Here is a 21,192-nt window from a genome sequence, read left to right on the forward strand (position 1 = left end):
TTTCAAAGGTTCTATTTATTTTATTTTGACCTAAAGAGGCATTTTAATTTCTTTGAGTCCTAAGTGCTAAGCTAAACTTCCTTGCTGCATCATGCCTTCTCCCTCCATATCCTTTTTCCTTTCCCTTTGAGAGTAGGAAAGGTCAAATCCAGGCTGCTTAAGCAAGGACTGTAATTAGCCAGAGAAACCTCTCAGAAAACCATGGCTTCAGAAATAAAATATACCCAGTGACCAGAACAAAGCTCAGTGTAAATATTTGGTTTACAAATATATATCTATCTGCGATTCAGTGTAGGAAGACCTCTGAGATTTCAGAAGAAAAACTGGTAAAGATGATAGCAGTAGGACCTTTATGAAATGCAGTCCTTTTAATGAGTTGCAGGTCACCAAACTGAAGACAGGAAGAGGTAACATGTAGTCACAGGAGCAGGCTCAGTAAGGGACAACTCAGTGAGATGAGTTTTCTATGACCCCCAAATCGTAGTTGGCAGACTAGCCTGCTTCTTTAAAAGAAGAAATGATGTAACAGAAAAATCATTGACCTGACAGTGAGAGAATGAAGAGCCTCGTTTTCTCTCCATTTCTCATGTGCTTCTCACATAACTTAAGGGATGGTACCATGAATGCCAAAGTGTGCAACAAATAAAAGGAATGGGTATGTCTGTAACTGGTAGCTTCTTATTTTTCATCCTTGTTCCCATATATGCTTGTATGTGATCAAACCATCTGCCTTGTAGAAAAGCAGTTACTACAGTCTTGGGCTCAGTTGCAGCTGGTGTGTAGGCTCTGAAGCACTGTAAGAAAAAAAAAATTGTATTTGTGAACTTCTATCTTTAATCTTGGAGAACACATGACACAGGTTGTCAACAAGATGGCTCGAGCTCTCTCGCCCGCTGTGGTTTTGCTGCAGCTGATAGATAGTGAGATGAAAATCTTTATCTGCCTGTCAGTGACAAAGCCACTTCTGAACCAGTTGCTGAAGCATTCCAGTGGTGTCATTCTGTGTTCTGCCTCTCCCTTCAGCAAACGTGTGTGTGGTGAAGGTGGATGGGACTCCTTATCTGTGTAAAGCTGATGAGGTCGGAGAAATATGTGTTAATTCAGGTGCAACTGGGATGGCGTATTTCGGCCTCCTCGGAATCACCAAGAATGTGTTTGAGGTTTGTATTTCTCTTTCTAATGTAAAGTTCCATTGTTACATTTCTAGTATTTTGTTTTGCAAATAAGTTCCTGTGTTCTTTAAACTTTCTTTTTAAATTTTACTACAAAGAGCCTTGCCCAAATACATTTTGCTTCATTCTGTATCAGAACTCAGAAGTCCGTCTCTTAACCAAAAGTACGAAGTACCATCAGCTGCCTCTGTCTTCTGCAAACCAGTGTTCTGCCTATGTTAGCATTTAAATTCATTTCAGCTCTGCAGTAACACAGCAATCTTGTGCACAGTTACCTGATGACATTTCAAGTTTATTGGTGCCCAGTTCAGGATACAGAGCTACTAGTTAGTCTCATACTTGTGAGCTGCTTCGTACAATCAAAATGCAATTGTTCAGTATAATAAATTATTTAGAAAAGCTTCCTTTGTGTGCTACAAATAGTATGTTCTTTTCAAAATGAACCTCAGTGTTGATTTGCTGTAAATGCTTAGAACACTAGACAGTTTCCTGTGGGATGTATGAAATTATGTATGAAATAAGAAGAGATAGTAAAGATGGTAAAGTAACAGTCATAAGCTTTGTAGGTAGTTGAAGTAAAGCAAACTCCATATTTCTGCCCTGATTTTTCCTTGCCCCAACTTTGGCTTTCAGATCTTCCCTTAGCTGGTGAGAGAGCCAGTGGGAAACCTGATGGGGTGGAGGAGCTGAGGGTTGGGGGGAAGTCAAGGAAAGCACCTGAGCAGATGGGAAGACCTTCCTGATGAGCTTAACGCTCTTGCTCCAGTTCCTTGTTGTGAGCAGTCCCATAATGGCAGCAAATGTCACTTTCTGTGTGAGCCCTTGTTACAGAGCTGAGAAAAAAAGTAAAGAAAGAAGGGTAATACGCAATTAAAAATTGGTTGGTTCTTCATTTCTCAAAAATCTGTTGTTGGTTATGGACATGAAGCCAGCTGTCGTTGCTGGGTAGTTTTCCAGCTGAGCTGCAGCGAAGCAGAGGCTGCGTTTTAACTTTTCTCCTCAGGACTGTGAGTGTCTGAATCCTTTCATGTTCTTTCAGGCCATTCCAGTGACAGCAGCCGGGGTGCCTGTTTCAGACCAGCCCTTTACAAGGACAGGATTGCTTGGCTTTGTGGGTCCTGTAAGTGTGGAGGAGCCTTCTGGGGCCCTGTTTGTCCTGACTCCCAACTCTTCGGTGCTGTCCCCGCATTCAGCAGAATTCTCTGCCGGTGTAGTGACCTCAGGATTGTTTGCTTTAGTATCTCTGGGAGTCTGGAGGTTTTTCCCATCTCATTTCTAATCCTGCCTTCTTTCCAGGACTATTTGGTGTTTGTGGTAGGAAAACTGGATGGCCTAATGACCGTGAGTGGCCGGAGGCACAATGCAGATGATGTGGTGGCCACCGCCTTGGCGGTCGAACCCATGAAGTTTGTCTATCGGGGAAGGTGAGTGTATTAAAAACTTCACCTCTGCTGATTGGGCTCTGTTGCTCCTTTTTTCACCTGCAAACAATAACAAGTAACACAGCATACACAGGAGCTCTGCATGTGAATTTTTGCATGTGTATTTTGAAGGAAAAGTGGCACTAGGTTATGTTATGCCAGATAAGAACTTGGCTGTCCCTGCTGACTTGGAAGACAAATATTGACACCCTGCTTCATGCATAATAGGTTTTAAATTACTTTTATGTAGTGTAAACCTAGATCCTTAAGTGTCTGTTAAAGCTTCTCTTGAGACAGCCAAATGAAGCTTGTACTCCAAATCTAAAACAACTCCCATTTGTCCACCTGAGCCTTTCATGCAGAGTGGCCCAGGGAAGAATTTTGCAGCACGTTTTAAAACAAACTAGGAGCATTGAGGCTGCTGAGGGACCTTCAAAGATAATGTGTTGTATCACCAACCATAACTGCTCTTCAGTGGTGAATGGCTCAGTGTCTGGATGGAGATTGGTGATACATGCTCTCCCTCAGGGGTCTGTATTAAGACCAGTTCTGTTTCTATCTTCATCAGTGACATAAACAGTTTGCAGGTATCACCAGGCTTAGTGGTGGTGGTTGACAGGCCTGAGGGATGGGATGCCATTCAGAGGGACCTGGACAACTTGAGAAGAGGGCCCATGTGAACATCATGAGGTTCAGCAAGGCCAAGGGCAAAGTCCTTCACCAGGCTCAGAGCAATCCCAGTATCAATAGCCCAGCAACCCCCAGTATCAATACAGGCTGGGGGGTGAAGGGATTGAGAGCAGACCTGCAGAGAAGGACTTGGGGATACTGATGAAAGAAAAACTGGACATGAACCAGCAGTTTTGCTCTCAGCACTAAAAAGCCAACTGTGTCCTGGGCTGCATCAAAGAAGTGTGGCCAGTAAGTCAAGGGAGGAGATTCTCCCCCTCTACCCTGTCTCTTGTGAGACCCCATCTAGAGTACCATGTCCAGTTCTGGGGTCCCCAACACAAGAAGGACATGGACTTGCTGGTGCAGGTCCAGAGGAGGTCACAAAAATGATCAGAGGGCTGGAGCAGCTCTGCTAAGACAGGCTGAGAGAGTTGGGGCTATTCAGCCTGGAGGAGAGAAGGCTTCAGGGAGACCTTATTGTGGCCTTTCAATACTTAACGGGTGCTTAGAAGAAAGATGGGGACAGACTCGTTAGCAGGTCCTGTGACAGGACAAGGGGTGATAGTTTTAAACTAAAAGAGAGGGGATTCAGACTTAGACACAAGGAATAAATTTTTTACAATGGTCAAACACCAAATTTTTTGGTGGTCAAACACTGGCCCAGATTGCCCAAAGAGGTGGTGGATGCCACACCCCTGGAAACATTGAAGGTCAGGTTGGACAGGCTCTAAGCAACCTGATCTAGCTGAAGGTGTCCCTGCTCACTGCAGGGGGCTTGGACTAAATTGCTTTTAAGGGCTCCTTCCAACCCAAACCACTCTTGAAGTTCAAGCCTACCTCAACTTTTCATCACTTGTACATTCACATCATCATAGTGAAGGTTGAGGCCTTCTTCATATTTTATTGTAGGAGATGCAAGCCTACAACTGATTTCATTCCAAGGGGGAGAATTTTTCAGTGCAAGCACTAGACAGGCTGGTCTGTAACTTGGCACAGCTGTCTTTCAGGAGGGACTTCTTGTGTAGGTGCAGCAAGTTCACATGCATGGTGGAGTTCTGTAGGCAAGGTTTGCCCATCCCCTGCACGTCTGGAACCTGCCTGTGCTCAGCCTGTGCTGCCTTGGAGACTGCAAGTCCCCCCAGACCCCAGCAGAAATGAGTTACAACAATGCAACTTTGTTCTAAATCTGTCATTTCTTTTGCAATGATCCAGCTGGAATGATGCTCGTGTGTGTTGGGACAGTGCCATTACAGGTTGCAGTCGTTTCCACATGAAAATAAGCCGTGCTGTGTGCATCATATGTTGCATCCTGTCATTCTTCTGTCCTTTGTGTTTTAGGATAGCAGTGTTTTCTGTCACCGTGTTGCATGATGATCGAATAGTGCTTGTGGCAGAGCAGCGCCCTGATGCGTCAGAGGAGGATAGTTTTCAGTGGATGAGCAGGGTTCTACAGGTAGTCAGTCTGTCCTTTCTCTCTTTCCAGGTGAATAAGGCTGATGTATGATGTGGAAATCTTAGAGCATCTTTTTATTTTTTATCCATAAAAACCTACAGAGAGTTGCAATGAGCTGACTTCTGAGTGTATTTCAGCGTTTTGACAGTTAAGAGAGTTCTGTGCAAAGCTTTTCCTTCAGAATGTTTTTAAACATCATACTGCTAGGATTCTTAAAGTCCTAAGGATGGTAGTTTTTGTGTGGTTTAATTCTACATATATCTGCTGAGGTCATACTGGCTGAGAAGTCTGAAAATGTTTAAGGGTATTCTTAGTGCCAAAACAGACCCTGAAATCTTTTTATGCCACAAACATCATTATTCTAGGTCTCCACCCGTAAGCATTAAAAACATGTTCCCTTGATTACTTTATTATATTATATTTATACACTGGGAGGGCAGGAGGGAGGGGATTTCCATTTCAGGATTTCAGAATTAATCACTTCTGAGGAAATAAAAAGTGAGAGAGCAATTATGGAAGAAGACTCAGGGACAACTGAAGGGAAGACTAGAGAGAACAGCTTAAGGGAAGATGCCTCTTAAGAGTAAAGCAGTTGTGTAATGATAGTTTCTAATTTCAGCTTTGTAATCCTTCTGGAGGGAGTATGTGGCTGTTTTTTTCATGGGAAGAAGTATTATTTTTCTTTCTCTTTTTAAGAGTGTCATAGCTAAAACAGACACTCAAGATTTAGGCAGCAAGATGTTTCCTTCCCTATTCTTGTGGTTTTATGTTCTACTGCGCTTTTGTGACTGTGCCATACGTGCTAAATTTGCTGTGGTATAATTTTGGCTTTCTAAAATCTCTGCACTTTTTGCCCACTTTTAAGAGACTTTCCTAATCCCTGATGTGCAGGCGGCATCCTCTTGATAAGAGTGCACAAGCAAAGTCCTGGGTCTGCTCCTGCTCCCATTGAAGTCATGGCACAACCTCTATGAGTTCAGTGAGTGCAGAATTGGACCCTTTCTTAGCAAATTGTGGTGCAAGTAAAAGTTTTAATGTTATTAAATGACTTGAATTGATATTCTTGCTACAGCTACGACCTAGTTGCTAACATGGAGTGTGTTTTTCTCTTTCTGTCAAGGCCATTGATAGCATTCACCAGGTGGGCGTCTACTGTCTTGCTTTGGTGCCAGCCAACACTTTGCCAAAGGCTTCACTCGGGGGAATCCACATTTCAGAAACCAAGCAGCGCTTCCTAGAGGGTGCTCTGCACCCTTGCAATGTCTTGATGTGTCCTCATACTTGTGTTACTAACCTCCCTAAGCCTAGACAGAAACAACCAGGTGAGTAACCCCGAGCGTGCTCCTTGTTCCCATCTGTCTGTCTGAGGGTGTGTGTGGAGGATGGGCTGGAGGCAACGTGACAGATTAGGGCTTTAAGCTTGGGTGGCTTTAAGCTGCTTAACTTGGCAGAGCTGGTGCTTGTTGTCAGAGCAGCCCAGAGCTCAGCAAGGGCGTTATGGTCTGCCTGGAATCCCAGGTAGGTGCAAGGACCTACAGCAGAGACCCATGGCCTGCTTCTTATGATGTGGCTACCGTATGAATGGCTGCTGTGCTGGCCCTCTTGCAAAGGCCAGCCCTCAGACATGCTGTAACTCTGCAACAAAACTGAAGTGCAGACAGACCTCAATTTGCTGAATCAGTAATGGACTGATGTTTAATGAACCATACTCACAGTGGACTGATTTTTAGTGTCCTATGCTATCCTCTTCTTTCTTTCTCTGTGCATTGTGATCCATGATTTTAGCTTTTCATCTTTTCAGTTCCATGTTACATATGGCATTTATAGGAGCCTACAGGCTGAATTATACATTATTACTTGCTTCTTGCATTATTTTTCCTCATTTTGCACTGGTTTTCCAAACACAGATGTTGGTCCTGCTTCAATGATAGTAGGAAACCTTGTTGCTGGAAAGAGGATTGCACAAGCCTCAGGGAGAGATGTTACCCAGTTGGAGGATAATGACCAGGCAAGAAAGGTAACACTGATGTCCTGCTATTACTGAATATTTGAATTGGCTTATTCAGAGTGAGAGCAGGCCAGTTCTTATGTTCTGCTGAAAGTAAACATGGTGCATTGTAAGTCAATCTGAGTGTCTCCCTTTTTTCCTGTTTCAGTTCCTGTATTTAGCAGATGTTCTTCAGTGGCGAGCTCAGACAACTCCAGATCATCCCCTCTTTCTTTTGTTGAATTCCAAGGTGAGGTGCACTTCAGGTCATACCTGAAGATTGAAAATCAGTAAATGATTGTTTGGATTCTAAGAAAATTCCAGCTAAAAGCCTCCTAAAATGCTTCAGGTTATTTTGATGAAGCAGACAAGAAACGTTATTTAGCAAGCAGCGTAACTTTTCCACAGCTGGAATTTCAGTATGTGTTCTGCTTAAGACACTCCAGTAATTGCATTTCCTGCTGGAACACAACTTCTGTCATGTTAATGCAAGCCACAACTCTGTTTTCATCCTGGAGCAGAAGGGTAGGTGGAACTCAGAGCTGCGGGATGTTTTAATTAGATAATTTAGAGCCTAAGTAGGGAACCCCTGGGACAGCTTTGGAGTCATGTTTTCCAGGAGCACTGCACACCCTTCAGGAGACATTGATACCCTGTCCTCTGCTGTGCTCTGCCTCCAAAAAAGAGTGACAGCCACTCTAGACATGAACAAATCCTTCAGTTTTGGAGCACAGGCTCTATGCACTTGCAGTTTCCATACACTTACTTTATTCAAGGGCTGTCTGAGCCCCTAGGACATATGACAAGGCAACAGTCATGGGTCTCAGTAAATACAGCATTTTTTGTTTGGACCATTTTTGTTTGAGCCTGTACTCAGTAGCTACCTGAGCAGTGCCAATAACAGCCTCATGACAGTTGAATCTCCCTTGCTCTGTGCTCTTGCTCACAGACATGGGAGACAGGGAATGTGCTTTTGGAAGGCCCAGCAGCAGTCCTTGGGAAATGAAGGATTTGCTTTTGGGTCTCTCGTTGTGCCAGACAGAATGGTTTTAGGACATGGTTCAAAGTTCTGACTTTCCTCATGAGATTCTGCTTTAGGAGAAGAAACTGCTTTAATATGGTTATTGTTAAAAGCCACAGAATTGGTTTAGTCTTCTCTGAGCATAGAGGCTTTTGAGCAAAGTTTCTAGTATGAAGCAGCCCCTTTTTGGGTCACTTTGTTCAGGCAACTTTCACCTTCACAAGGAGACTCTGCAAAAAGGAGACACAAAACTAAACCACAAAGAAATTACCTGGTGGTGAACACAGGCCTTAAAGAGCTTGGACTGATAAGCTACAGTGCAAAACATGAGTGTGTTCACAACTCTCCATGAGAGGCCCTTTTGTTTTACACCTTTCCATGTCAATGCTGTTGTGACAGCTTTTGTGACAGTCTTGAGCTTTAAACTGGACACTTGCAGAGCGAACATTTGCTGTGATAAACCTTATCTGTTTAGTGAGAGGTGTTCTGGTTTGGTTTGCTGGGCTGTTTGATAGCAGGCAAAGGGCCCCAGGGCTGGCTCCTGTAAGAAGCTGAGGAGCTCCCCCTGCCCCAAACCAGCCAAGGAACCATTAGAGAGACAGTAGATGAACCTCTGCCATTGACATGTGGAAGGAGTGATGTAAGACCTGAGAAGAGAACGACTTGGGGGAGAAGAGCTGTGCTGGTGGTTGGTGAGGAAGGTGCCCAAGCAGAAGTTTCCCTGCAGCCCATGGTGAGATGGCAGCTGTGCCCCTGCAGTCATGAAGAAATGTGGTGGTACATTCCCTGAAGGTGCCAGGAGGGGTGAACTTGGCCACTGGACTTGGATGTTGTGGCCAGTGGATTTGCTGCCAGTGGCCTCGGATGTATTATTTTTTTCTCCAAGTTGAGTCTGTTTTGCCCGTGACCTTAATCAGTGAAGATCCCTCCTTGTCCTTTGTCTCAACCCAGGAGCTTTGTCCTTCTCATCCCAGTGTGTGTGTGGGGGGAGTTGAGTGAGCAGCCATGGGGCTGTTCCTGTGCTGTTGTGTTGGGCCCAAACCAGGACAAGAGGCTTGATTCAGTCTCTGTTCCCTCTGAGGTGGCTGTCCCTAGTTTTTCTTGAATCTGACTGTTGGAAAATCAGATACATCCCAACCTGACAGACTAGAGGCTAAGAAATTGCTTCCTGGGCTGGATAGCAGAAGGTCTGTCTTGACATCAGAAACTAGACTGAGTCTTTAGGAACCCCCATGCCTTTGTGACTGCCTGAGCAAGCCAAGGATAAAGCTGCTGCTCTGTGAAGACTTCCCAAAGGCACAGTTGTGGGAAATGCACTTTCTGCGAGATGGACAGTGGGTGCACTGAAGCAGAAGGAACAGTGCCCATCAGCCACAGCTCAGGCTGCCTTTCTATGCCAAAGACATCAGCAGAGTTCCCTTTGTGCTTTTAAGAGTGCTGATTGCAAAAGCACCTGGGAGTTTGGCTGTGCAAGGTAGGGCCAAGCTGATGCAGTGCTTCCCTTGCTGCTGAAATGGTTATGTTACTACTACTGCTGTGTTTTCTCCCTTGTGAGGTGGTGTTCTTTTTGTGATAGCAAATATATTTAGAAGCTGCTCCACTGCCTCGTGTTTGAAATCATACATTTAAAAATCCATAGCATTCTAAAAGTTCCCAGTATCAGCAGCATTGTTCCCAGAACACCATGACAGTCTTTAAAAGCGTCTTGCTGTCTCGTTAAAACAAGGAAGTACTGCATCTGCAGCCTGTACTTCTGTTCCATTTCAGCCTGTTCCTCTGTTGGTTTTGTGCAGGGCACTGTGGCTGGCACTGCCTCGTGTGTGCAGCTGCACAAACGAGCAGAGAGGGTGGCAGTGGCACTGCTGGAGAAGGGACGGCTGAATGTTGGTGACCATGTGGCCCTGGTGTATCCGCCCGGTAAGGCAGGACAGTCACAAGAAATGAAACTACTTGCCCAGACATTGTGTTCAAACATCCATTTAACAGAGTGATATATGGCAGTGACTTAGTATTTCAAGGAAGAAACTTTTTTTGTTGTTATTATTAAGGTGCTTCTCCAAGTGGCAAACTACAGTTACCAAACATCTGATCTAACTGCTCCAGATGTCCAGGCTGAAGTTTGATTTAAACCACATGAGAGAGTCGTAATTTTCTGCCTCAGAGAATAGAATAAAACTGCATGTGAACCACTGAAAGCTAGATGAGGGATGTGAGGGTATGAACAGCCTTTCTGCCCTGAATGGCTGTCTCTGGAAGAGCCATCTGGGCACCAGACTTGCATTACTAGTGTGTATTTACAGGTGTATCTCAGGAAAAAATTATTACCTCATAAAAGTGTATTTTAGAGTAATCATCTTCATAACTTAAAATACTTAGTTGGGGTTTTTTTTGTTATTTTATGCTACTTGTCCATGAAAATATATCCCTACACATTCAAAGTCTGTAGAGTTGGAATTCTTTGTGCAAAGTATGTTTATGTTGACCTGGGCATGGCCAAGAACAGCCTGTTGCTTTGAAAAGACCTTTGTGACAAATCCTTACATCTTAATAAACTAAATCAGAGTGTATTTTGCTGTTGGTGAAAGAGTTTGGCCTTTTATTCTGATGAAAAATGGCTTTAATTTCACAAATATCCTTTACAGGAGTTGACTTGATAGCAACTTTCTATGGCTGCTTGTATGCTGGCTGTATCCCTATCACGGTTCGCCCACCTCATCCCCAGAACCTTGCTACCACTCTGCCCACTGTCAAAATGATTGTAGAGGTATGTATAAGACATTCCTCTCCTGATGCTCTTGGTGGGTGTAGGATGGTTGATGCTGCCTGATAAATTGCTTTGCCACAGTCCATGTAAAATAAGTTAGGAGACAATAAATAATCGGTGTCAATAAATACCTTCTCAGAAACTCATTTTAAATGTTCTTTCTATTGTAATTTGTTTTGCCAGGTTTCCAAAGTTTTTCTTCATATATTCAGCTTATTGGTTATCCCCTCTGGATGGATATGAGATGACTTGAGCATTCATTCACTGGTTTTATCCATGTTTTTAATGCTGTATCTTTTGCAGGTCAGTAAGTCTGCGTGTATCCTGACCACACAAGCGATAATGAAACTACTCAAGTCCAAGGAAGCTGCAGCAGCTGTAGATATTAAAACATGGCCCACTATTTTGGATACAGGTACAGAGTGTTTGCCCACTAGCCAAAATCTAAATAATTTAAAGACTGATTAATTGAGTGTGTTGTGCCATAACTGCCTAATGGAGTGGATGTATCTTGCCTTGCATCAAACTAGCTGTCCAGAAACTATTGAAAGCATGTGGTGTTAATACTGTAAAGATGCATTTCTGTCCTGTGCTCTTTTTCCAAAACAATAATAACTCTTTTCATTTATTTTAAATAGATGATATGCCTAAAAAGAAGCTGGCTAGTATTTTCAGACCTGCATCTCCAGATATGTTGGCATACTTGGACTTCAGTGTGTCTACTACTGGTATATTAGCAGGAGTAAAGGTAGAGTAACAAGAGAGATTTTTTTGCAAGAGTTTCCTTTGCTCCCCTACGTAGAGGCAAATTCCACATTCTCCTGCCAGAAAAGAAATACCAAAATACAAGTGGGCCACCTGGGCATTCAGTTTTTAAGTCTGCGTGACACCCAAATTTCTCAATGCACTTCTTGGAAGCATTCAGGCTTGTTGGCTCTGTGTGAGGAATCCCTGAGGGGACAAAAGGGGAGCTTTTTCGTTGAAGGCCCTGAATGTTGTTTTCTTCTGGGATTCATCACAGAGATGTCAGGCATCATTTGGCATCACTCAGTGTCATGACAGGTGTGATTTGCCCCTAGCATGAAAAAGTACCTGTAAAATTTTGGGCTCGTATCCCTTTCCTGTTTAAAAGGCGCTTAAAAAGATTTCAAACCGCTACATGTTGCCACCTCTTCTACCATAAACATTCCCATCAGTTCCTGCCTGTGGTGGCCTTTCTTTGAAATGTCCCTGAGAGCTCCTCTACAGATGTCACACGCAGCTGCAAGTGCCTTATGTCGCTCCATCAAGCTCCAGTGTGAGCTCTACCCCTCGCGCCAGATCGCCATCTGCCTTGACCCCTACTGTGGCTTGGGCTTTGCACTCTGGTGCTTGTGCAGGTAGGTTGGTGGGCTTGTGGGCTTTGTCCTGTGTTCCCAGCCTTCCCTGTAATCCAGGGGAACATGCTTATTTCAGAAAATATGTTTTGTGGTAACAAAAGTCATGAAGGTAAGTCAGCTAGTTGAGGACCTGGTGTTTTGCGAGTAGAATTAGATACCACACGCAAAAAAAAATGACTTCACTGTTTATTTTACATTGATTAAATCTTTTCTAACCCTTTTGAGGTGAAGTAATATCTTTTTTCAAGCTCCTTAAGGTGTTGGCTGAGAAATACTAAGAAATACTGCTGAAGGAAGCAATTAATATTTCTTAAAATGAATGAGACCTGAAAGGATTCAGTCAGGTGACTGCTGCCATGCAGCACCTTTGGTGAAGCTGCAGCATTTTTCTCTTCTTTGCCATTTAAAATACTCCATACACTTTTAACTCATCCAGAGATTTAATGGTGTTTTAGATACGTCATTTTGAAATATGCAGAAACTCAGTATGAAAGGTTATTTTGTAAAAAGATCAAGTTAGTTTTACTTCATTTCATCTGTTCCTTCCCTCGCCGGTTTCTCCAACTGGAAAGGAAGTGTATTGAAGGAAAGCAAAACGTGTAACTTCTGGTGATTTGTATCAACAATTAAGTGAGGCAGAGTGGAGGGGAAAGAATCCTTAGTGATGGAAGAGTTAAAAACTAAGTGGACTTTATGTGCTCTCTGGGGAGAAGATAAGCTGAAGTTCAGACAGAAACCAAGCTCTCAGTTTTCATGTATTTGCTTCTTTTTTACTTGATGCAACCTTTGGCTTTTTTATGCTTGCTTGAAGTTTTCAAGTTTCTATTTCTTCTTCTCCCTAGTGTATATTCAGGTCATCAGTCTATTCTGGTCCCTCCTCTGGAGCTGGAGAGCAACGTGTCCTTGTGGCTTTCTGCTGTCAGCCAGTACAAAGTGCGTGTCACCTTCTGCTCTTACTCGGTGATGGAGATGTGCACCAAAGGCCTGGGAACACAGACTGATGTTCTCCGGGTGAGTGGGCTTCATGCCTCAACATCCTGACATACAGATACATGTATCCCCCTCAACATGTGTCATTGTGGCTTGCAGAAGATGAGTGCTTCTTTGAAAGCCTTATGACTTTCTTTTTGGGAAATGCTGAGCTCGTTGGACGCGTCAGCTCTCGTGCTTCTGGTGGGGAATGAAAAATATCCTGTGTTTTCAGCTTTACTTATTTGCCTCACCTCTGTGCTGCTGGGTATTTCTGAGATTTTGTGCAAAATACTTAGCAAGCCCATCAACTTCTTACTGTCTGAAATGAAAAAAAAACAAACAAATGCACACAGGGGGAAAAAACACCCAAAACCCAAAGAGCCACCAAACCCTAAAACAAAAAAAAAACGCTTCCCCCACAATAGATACAAATCAAAAAGCCCCCCAGAGCCTTCCAAGACTCTCCTGGTTTTCAGATCTCTTGACACCAAAAGTAATGAGTTCTAAAAGGGGTATAATCTTCCTAACAGCAGCAGACACACACTAATACATCAATTTATTTTTGAGGGAAGTCTCTTCAACTGCAACTTCATGTTCTGGAAGAGGCGCCTCTTTCACAGCAATGGGAGAGTTCCCACGGCTGCAGTAACTAAGCTGCTCAGGACTTCCCCTGGGAATGTCTGGCAGCTTGTTGGACACAAGAAAGCAGCTACATTGTGCTTATTCTCAGTATAGAAAAAAAAAAAACCAGTCCCTCAGTTTTCCTGGCCCACAGCCCAGCTGCAGCAGGTTCACATGCAGGCGCTGCCTGCCTGCCAGCTGCACAGCACTGGGAGTAACTGGGTCTCTTGTGAGCCCATTCCTGTGACACAGGGACATCTTGTGGTGTTTTCAGCTCAGCACGGTGAGGGGCTGTTGATGCAGGTACACGATGTGAATAGCTTGTATCTTGTGCATTAAACCCTGCCACAGAGCCTCTTGGGACAACTTTAGAGGGTCGTCCTGGGTGGATGGAGCCACACTCAGTGTGTTCCATGTCTGTATTGTTGAACCAGCCCATGTCAGTTGTTACAGTGCTTTTCAGATCCCTCTGTTCTGCAAATCCAAATGGCTTATTTCTAGAGTTGTTGACTTCAGCCTTAAAAGGTTCTTGTTTTCCTTCTCCCAACCTTCCAGATGAAAGGAGTCAACCTGTCCTGCGTACGGACATGCATGGTGGTTGCAGAGGAGAGGCCAAGGATTGCATTAACACAGTCTTTCTCTAAGTTGTTCAAAGACCTGGGCCTCTCTGCTCGTGCAGTGAGCACCACCTTTGGGTGCAGGGTCAACGTAGCAATCTGCTTACAGGTGAGATTAAACTGCTTATTCCTTGTACTTTTGGGCAGAACCTCTGGGAACTTCGTAGGAAATTGTGTTCAGTGGTGTGTAATTTTTTTCCCTAATGAACTAGAGCTCCATTGCTTGCTTGTTTCATCACCAAGTTGAATAAGCCTTTGAAGGTATGGGTGGTGGTAATTTCACTTTCAGTACTCATTGACCCATTGATTCACCTTTCTAATACAGAGGATCAGTGTTAAAAGGTTTGTTTTCTTCCTACTATGCAGGAGCAGTATTAAATAATAAATATTTGAAGCTGTGCTGTTTCAGGTTTTGTGTATCTGAAAAATAACTTTTGTAGGTGTGGAGTTAAATGGAAGACAAAATGTTAAGTTTAATGGAAGAGTTCCTCAAATAAGACTCAGGAAAACTGACAAGATTGGCAGGGCTTTTTTACTTTTGAAGATCCCCAGTGAGTATTATCAGCATACAAGTCTGTTTGTCTCACCTCATGTGAGAGTTGGACATTTTTATATTAAAGGTATAAAAATTGAAGCTTTGAGGGGGAGAATGTGCCCATAAATCCACAGCCCTGCTTCACAGGCTGGAGATAATGACATGCTGTGGGCTAGGCCTGCCTTTCATGCCTCAGTATTCAGTTGTTTATAATACTGTATGTGGAATTTAACCATAGTAAATCTAACTTCTCTTAATGAGATATTTGTTCTCTAATTAGGAGAGGGGAAAAAAAAAAGTATTTCTCAACTTACCTGAAAATCAGGTATTAAGTATGGTCTAAAAATGTGCAAACACCCTGGGTTTTGGAGGATACTTGAGTTAAAAGATAAACTGCTCAAGTTTCAGCTGGGGGCAGTATGTAGCTTTGTATCTGGGGAATTCCAGAGGTAGCACATGCATTGCATGTGTAATTGTAAATTTTCTTTCCAATTTTATTCGTAGAAATTACACTGAATTAAAAGTATTCTATGAAGATTGCTACTGTGCCTTTGCAAATTTTTTTTTTCTTGTCTTTTTTTCCCCCCTTTCTGGTGCCCACTAGATAAAGGGAAGTCTCTTTTTTTCCTCTCAAACTATAGTTGCCATACTATATACATATAGTCATACATATGACTATTTAGTCTCTATCACACATTTTTAAGAACAGTTTTTTAACAACCCCTAGATACATACTTACAAAGGTGGAAAAACAGGAAGGATATAGATGAGATTAAGGTGCCTGTACAGAAAGATTTTAAATTAATTGAATAAAACATTTCAGATGCCAAGCATGAAAGACCAGCTTTCTGAATTGCCTGTTTAAATAAGGATTTTAAAAGCCAGTTGATGATATTTGCTGTTCAGATTTTATGAAGGGGGAAAAAAAACTGTGTGAAAAGTACTCCCAGAAAGCTATGAAGAGTGTAGGGCTGTTGGGCAGTTAAGTTTCCCCTTCATTTTATACCTTTTTAATCTCCATGTTCTGGTTTTGAGCCCCCTTTTTGGGGTGGTTTTTTAACCCCTTCCCCCCATCCAAAGTTTTATCTCTATCTGACTTTTTAAAATCATCACATTTAAGTGAATATCAATTAACAGTCAAACTGAAAGGTTATTTGGTACAAGTTAGCATGCAAATATAAGTACATTACCCCTCCCAGCCTTACTGTACTGATGTGCTCAGGTGGTGTTTCTGAAGCAAAAGCAAGCAGCCTTTAGATTAAGGAGGGATTTATGATAAGGCAACACACATGATTTATGATCAGCCTTAAACCCTCCTCTTTTTTATTGACTGGGACTTGCATGTTTCCCAGTGAACCCCTTCAAAGTGCCAGGCTCTTAGCTAATCTGAAATGGGAATCTTCTTTTCACTCTAAACAGTATGAGTTTTGTTTTCTGTCTTATTGTGTGTATCTTACGTTTCCAGTGCCTCTTTGTTTGTATTTTCTTTTTTCCCCTTTCTCTCTGTTTCACACACTTTGATGGCCTCTGTTACTTCTGTTTGTGGTCCTGCTGTCAGCCAAACAGGCTGGGCAAGCTGGCTGAACAGGTATAGTGATGCATGTGTGCTTGTCATGTCCTCAACTCAAGTCTGGTCCAGCAGTAGATGTATGCAATTGAGACAGATCAAGCCAGGTTTCTTTCCTAAAGAAGTTAAGTTTTACTCACAAAGAACACTTAGAGCTGAAGTACAAAACCTTTTCCTCAAACCAAGAGAAAGGGAGTGTAGCAGTGATTAAAATTCCTGAATGGTGTATCCATACAGATGAAGGTCATGTCATGAGTCTGGCCTGGCTGCCAGAGGCACTGACCCTCAGCAATGCTACAGAAGCACAAGGGAATGTCACTATAAAGACATTCTTGCTGTTCTATAACACTGCAGTCTTGAGCTGATGGCCAAAGGGCCTCATTTTAAGCTGTTTTAAAATGAGGATCTGTGCTATGGGGAGGGAATAATCAACAAAACTTTGCTTCTTGTTGCTTTATGTTTTGGGGTTTTTTTTTAGCTTGGATATGCATTTCACAGTAGTTGCTGGTTGTCTTGAGATTAAGTTCTGCTGGGGGAGAAAAGGGTCCTCTGTTCCCATGTTGGGAAATGGGAAACCTCCCACCAGAGTTGGTGAGAAGGTTAATCGGCTGACTGCAGCAGGGCTCTGCCTGGGCTGTTAATGGCAGGAGCCTTGAAAAGATACGGGTTAATTAGAATGATGTTTTAGTTAAATGTTGGGGTATTTTTTCTTCAAAGTTGACTGTTAAAAAATATCCCCACCTGGAGTACTGTGTCCAGTTCTGGAGCCCCCAGTGTAAGAAGGACATGGAGATGTTGGAGACAGTCCAGAGAAGGCCACAAAGATGCTCAGAGGGTTGGAGCAGCTTTGCTGGGGAAACAGGCTGAGAGAGTTGGGGTGTTCAGCCTGGAGAAGGCTCCAGGGAGACCTTAGAGCACCTTCCAGTGCCTGAAGGGGCTCCAGGAAAGCTGGGGAGGGATTTGGGACAAGGCCAGGGAGGGAGAGGATGAGGGGGAATGGATTGAAAGTGGAGGAGGGGAGATTGAGGTGAAACAGGAGGAAGAAATTCTTTGCTGTGAGGGTGGTAGACCTTAGAGCACCTTCCAGTGCCTGAAGGGGCTCCAGGAAAGCTGGGGAGGGATTTGGGACAAGGCCAGGGAGGGAGAGGATGAGGGGGAATGGATTGAAAGTGGAGGAGGGGAGATTGAGGTGAAACAGGAGGAAGAAATTCTTTGCTGTGAGGGTGGTGAGACCCTGTCCCAGGTTGCCCAGGGAAGCTGTGGCTGCCCCATCCCTGGCAATGTTGAAGGGCAGGTTGGATGGGGCTTGGAGCAACCTGGGCTGGTGGGAGGTGTCCCTGCCCATGCAGGGGGTTGGAACTAAATGATCTTTAAGGTCCCTTCCAACCCAAACCATTCCATGATTCTATTCAAAGTAGAACAGTTGAGCTTTGGGAAAGGAATTAGGCCTGCACAGGTTTATGCTTACATGCTTTGCACTTACTTTTAAAGAAGGTGCTTACCAGAAAAAAATGTTAAAAGCTTTGACCTACCTGTATAATTACATGCTTCTCATGTGCATTCATTTACTGATTCAATAGAACATCAAAGCTTTTTGATGGCCTCTTGAGTAAGAGGGGATATTTTACTGTATTTCTCACAGATTAGGCCAGTAATTTATACATGTTAGTAAAAAAGGGAGAGAAATCAGTGAATTGATGTGGTAAGCAGGATTTTCTTGCTTCAGTTGAATTTTTTTCTCCATTCTTATTCTTAGGGAACAGCAGGACCAGATCCAACAACAGTCTACGTGGATATGAGAGCACTTCGACATGACAGGTACAGATTGTGTTAAAGCATTAACTGTTTAATGTTTGCAGAGGAGAAAGCTCAGCCTTGTTGCATTGCATTGGTATGTTGAAATACTCTTGGCAGCAGCTAATTCCTCATCACCATATACAAGGAACCCCCCTGTGCCCCACACATCCAGCATTCTTCCATCATGTGTCCTGCTGTTCCTTTCTAGACCCTCACCCTGTCTGTTCATCAGTCTTTTATAATCCAGACTCAATATCTGTTTTTTACCTAACCAGGCCACTAGCAAATTTGCCAGCTGGTTGGTTAGTCACAGAATCACAAAAACAGTTAGGGTTGGCAGGATCTCTGGATGTCCCTCATGCAACCTTCTGCTCAAACCATGACCAGCTTCAAGGCTTCAGCAGGGTACTGAGGGTCAGGACCAGTTCAGTGTGGAAAATCTGCAAGAATGGACATCTTCCTCCTCCCTGGGTCTTTGTTCTCAGACTGACACCAAATGCTGGAGAAGTTTCCCTTAGTGGCATTTCCCATCTTGCATATTATGTCCCTGGACTCTTCCTTTATGGTGTACAACTTTAAGAAGTTCCCACTACCTTTAGGTAATGGAAAAAGTACAATTAGAGTCTCTTTTGGTTTGTGTTGTGGTTTGGTTTTTCTTTCCTTCAGACCAAACCAGTTCTATTCCCTCAGCCTTGCCAGATCCACTAAATGAGAAAATGGCCTCAAGTTGTGCACGGGGAGGTTTAGATTAGATATTAGACAAAAATTCCTTCACTGAAAGGGTAATTAAACACTGGCACAGGCTGCTCAGGGAGGTGGTTGAATCACCATCCCTGGAGTTGTTTAAAAGATGTGTAGATGTGGTGCTGAGGGACATGGTTTAAGCTCTGGACTTGGCAGAGTTAGGTTAATAGTTGGTAAAGTTGGATTATGGTTGAACTCTATGATCTCAAAGGTCTTTGCCAACCAGAATGATTGTGTGATTCTTTGAAACTGATGTCAAGCCTGTGCTGAAGTTCATCACACATGCACACATGTATGTACATACTCTTCATCTGGAAACTTGCCAAGGATACATCATTTCATCAGACCTAGCTCTGAGGTCATAATTTTCCTAACTTGTCTCTTGGTTAACTTCAGACAAGTGCTGGCAGCACCAAGTTCAGACTGTCAGTTTGGAGAGTTTGAAGTTGTGTCTGGTAATAGCAAGACTTGGTGTGTCTGCCCTCCTTTGTTTTTTTTATGTAGTGTTAAATTAGGGGCTTGTTTTAACTGGCAACTTCTGTGACTATTGATGCCTAATGTTTGCAAGCTCAGAGCTGTTAGAAGGCAAGCTGTTCACCCTCGTTGGCATGATCACAGTTTGGCATTTGGACAGATCAGTGTGAACTACAGTCATTTTCTCCTTATTTCATGTGTCACTACAACTTGTATGATAAACGTTCCTGTCAAAACCAAGTTCAGCCTCAAAGCTGAACTGTGTGTGTTAGTTCTAGCCTGTGGGTGTAGGTACAGTGTTATGTACAGGAGCCTTCTCTCTTGTATGCCTCTCCTACTGCACTCAATTCTTGTTCCTTCTGCAGATCCCCACAAGTTACACCACTATTTAATTCCATTCAGGCTGCTTGCTCTTCACTTTTTGTAGTTCCTACTGACACTCTGCCATGGTCAGTCTCTTTTCAGTGGTGCCCTGTGGTAGGATATGGGGAGGTGGCACTAAGCTGAAGCACAGCAAGTTCCACCTCAACCTGAGGAAAACCTGTTCTTACTGTGAGGATGACAGGGCACTGGGACAGACTGCCCAGAGAGGTTTTAGAGTCTCCTTCTCTGGAGACATTCAGTACCCATCTGGACATGTATGGGGAGGTGGCACTAAGCTGAAGCACAGCAAGTTCCACCTCAACCTGAGGAAAACCTGTTCTTACTGTGAGGATGACAGGGCACTGGGACAGACTGCCCAGAGAGGTTTTAGAGTCTCCTTCTCTGGAGACATTCAGTACCCATCTGGACATGTTTCTGTGTGATCTGCCCTGGGTGTTCCTGCTGCAGCAAGGGGGTTGGACTTGATCCTCAGTGGTCCCTTCCAGCCCCTATGATTCTATGGCTCAGAGTGGCAAACAGGTCCATGAGAGTCCAACACAGAAGGTGAATTGAAAATGCTGGTGGAACTGCCACCTCAGAGCTCTGTTGGAAAAAGTGACATCTCCCAGAGAGCTGAGTTTCTGATTCTTTAAAGAAATGTGGTCTGTGGGGCTGCTCATGTGGAAGTCTTGAAGGCAGGTAGAAACTGCACTGTGAATGTTCACTGCATTGTCAATAACTGAGCATAGTTTGCTGGCATAACAGTTTGGCTGGTGCAGCTAAGGACAGGGTAGCACTGGATATACTGGAACTCTTCTATTTAAGTTCATAAATCCCTGTACAAATGTGTTCTCTTTGTTTTCTCAGGGTGCGTTTGGTAGAGAGAGGTTCTCCACACAGTCTGCCACTGATGGAGTCTGGGAAGGTGAGAGATTGAGGGCAGTCCTTCCTGCTCATGACCCCTTTCTGGGTGCTGAGCTGCTTCAGCTGGGTCTCACTGCAGGATTTGTGCAATGAGCTCCACTTGGCACAGCCTGTCTTGGAGAGCATAAAATTAACAGCTGGTTGAAATGAAGCCAGGTGTGTGAAGTGCAGCAAGAGGATATGTTACTGCAGCTGAAAAAAACAGAGGCCCTCATGTGGAAGGCATTTTTCATGTGTGAAACAAACCAAATCTGAAGCTGCAAAACAGCTGCTTAGAGTTTAAATTACTGAACAGCTCAGTAGGAAGAGATAGATAATCTTGATGATGTGGAGAGAAGTAGAAAGGGAAGAATTGCACAGACTGTTAATTCTTGTGGCACTGCATTAACTTTGCTATTGATGACTTCAAGTTCTTTCAAGTTCTCTTCAACATTTGCTTCTTATTCAAGATTCTTCCAGGGGTAAAGGTCATCATAGCACACACAGAAACCAAGGGACCTCTGGGAGACTCGCATTTGGGAGAGGTAAACATTTGATGCTGTTGTTTATCAGCAGTGATTTCCTGTATTGATAAACCATGTTAGATGAGTGCCTGTCCCTTAGTGGGGTGGCCACATAAGGTGGCAAAGGGAGTGAACTCTGCAGAGAACTGCAACTGTTCACATGCTTGTGCGTGTGGCTGCCTGGTTTCTCCCTGTTTCTCTGCTGA

At 43.6% G+C, this 21,192-nt stretch overlaps 1 protein-coding gene across 1 annotated transcript in view; it reads left to right on the forward strand.

The window, feature by feature from the left end:
* The window catches only part of DIP2A (DIP2 disco-interacting protein 2 homolog A (Drosophila)), an 80,117-nt gene that overhangs the window by 55,972 nt on the left and 2,953 nt on the right, over positions 1–21,192 (forward strand). Inside the window, exons 18-34 of the mRNA XM_010001122.1 lie at positions 1,024–1,160; positions 2,212–2,292; positions 2,469–2,596; positions 4,604–4,718; positions 5,839–6,040; positions 6,626–6,735; positions 6,875–6,955; positions 9,520–9,643; positions 10,369–10,490; positions 10,794–10,905; positions 11,129–11,238; positions 11,739–11,869; positions 12,712–12,880; positions 14,018–14,188; positions 17,938–17,999; positions 20,427–20,484; positions 20,933–21,007. Of these exons, the coding sequence (XP_009999424.1) occupies positions 1,024–1,160; positions 2,212–2,292; positions 2,469–2,596; positions 4,604–4,718; positions 5,839–6,040; positions 6,626–6,735; positions 6,875–6,955; positions 9,520–9,643; positions 10,369–10,490; positions 10,794–10,905; positions 11,129–11,238; positions 11,739–11,869; positions 12,712–12,880; positions 14,018–14,188; positions 17,938–17,999; positions 20,427–20,484; positions 20,933–21,007 (1,988 nt within the window). The remainder of the gene's footprint in view (positions 1–1,023; positions 1,161–2,211; positions 2,293–2,468; positions 2,597–4,603; positions 4,719–5,838; positions 6,041–6,625; positions 6,736–6,874; positions 6,956–9,519; positions 9,644–10,368; positions 10,491–10,793; positions 10,906–11,128; positions 11,239–11,738; positions 11,870–12,711; positions 12,881–14,017; positions 14,189–17,937; positions 18,000–20,426; positions 20,485–20,932; positions 21,008–21,192) is intronic.

The sequence above is a fragment of the Chaetura pelagica genome, unplaced genomic scaffold (assembly GCF_000747805.2).
Source record: "Chaetura pelagica isolate M959 unplaced genomic scaffold, ChaPel_1.0 scaffold611, whole genome shotgun sequence".
Lineage (NCBI taxonomy): Eukaryota > Metazoa > Chordata > Aves > Apodiformes > Apodidae > Chaetura > Chaetura pelagica.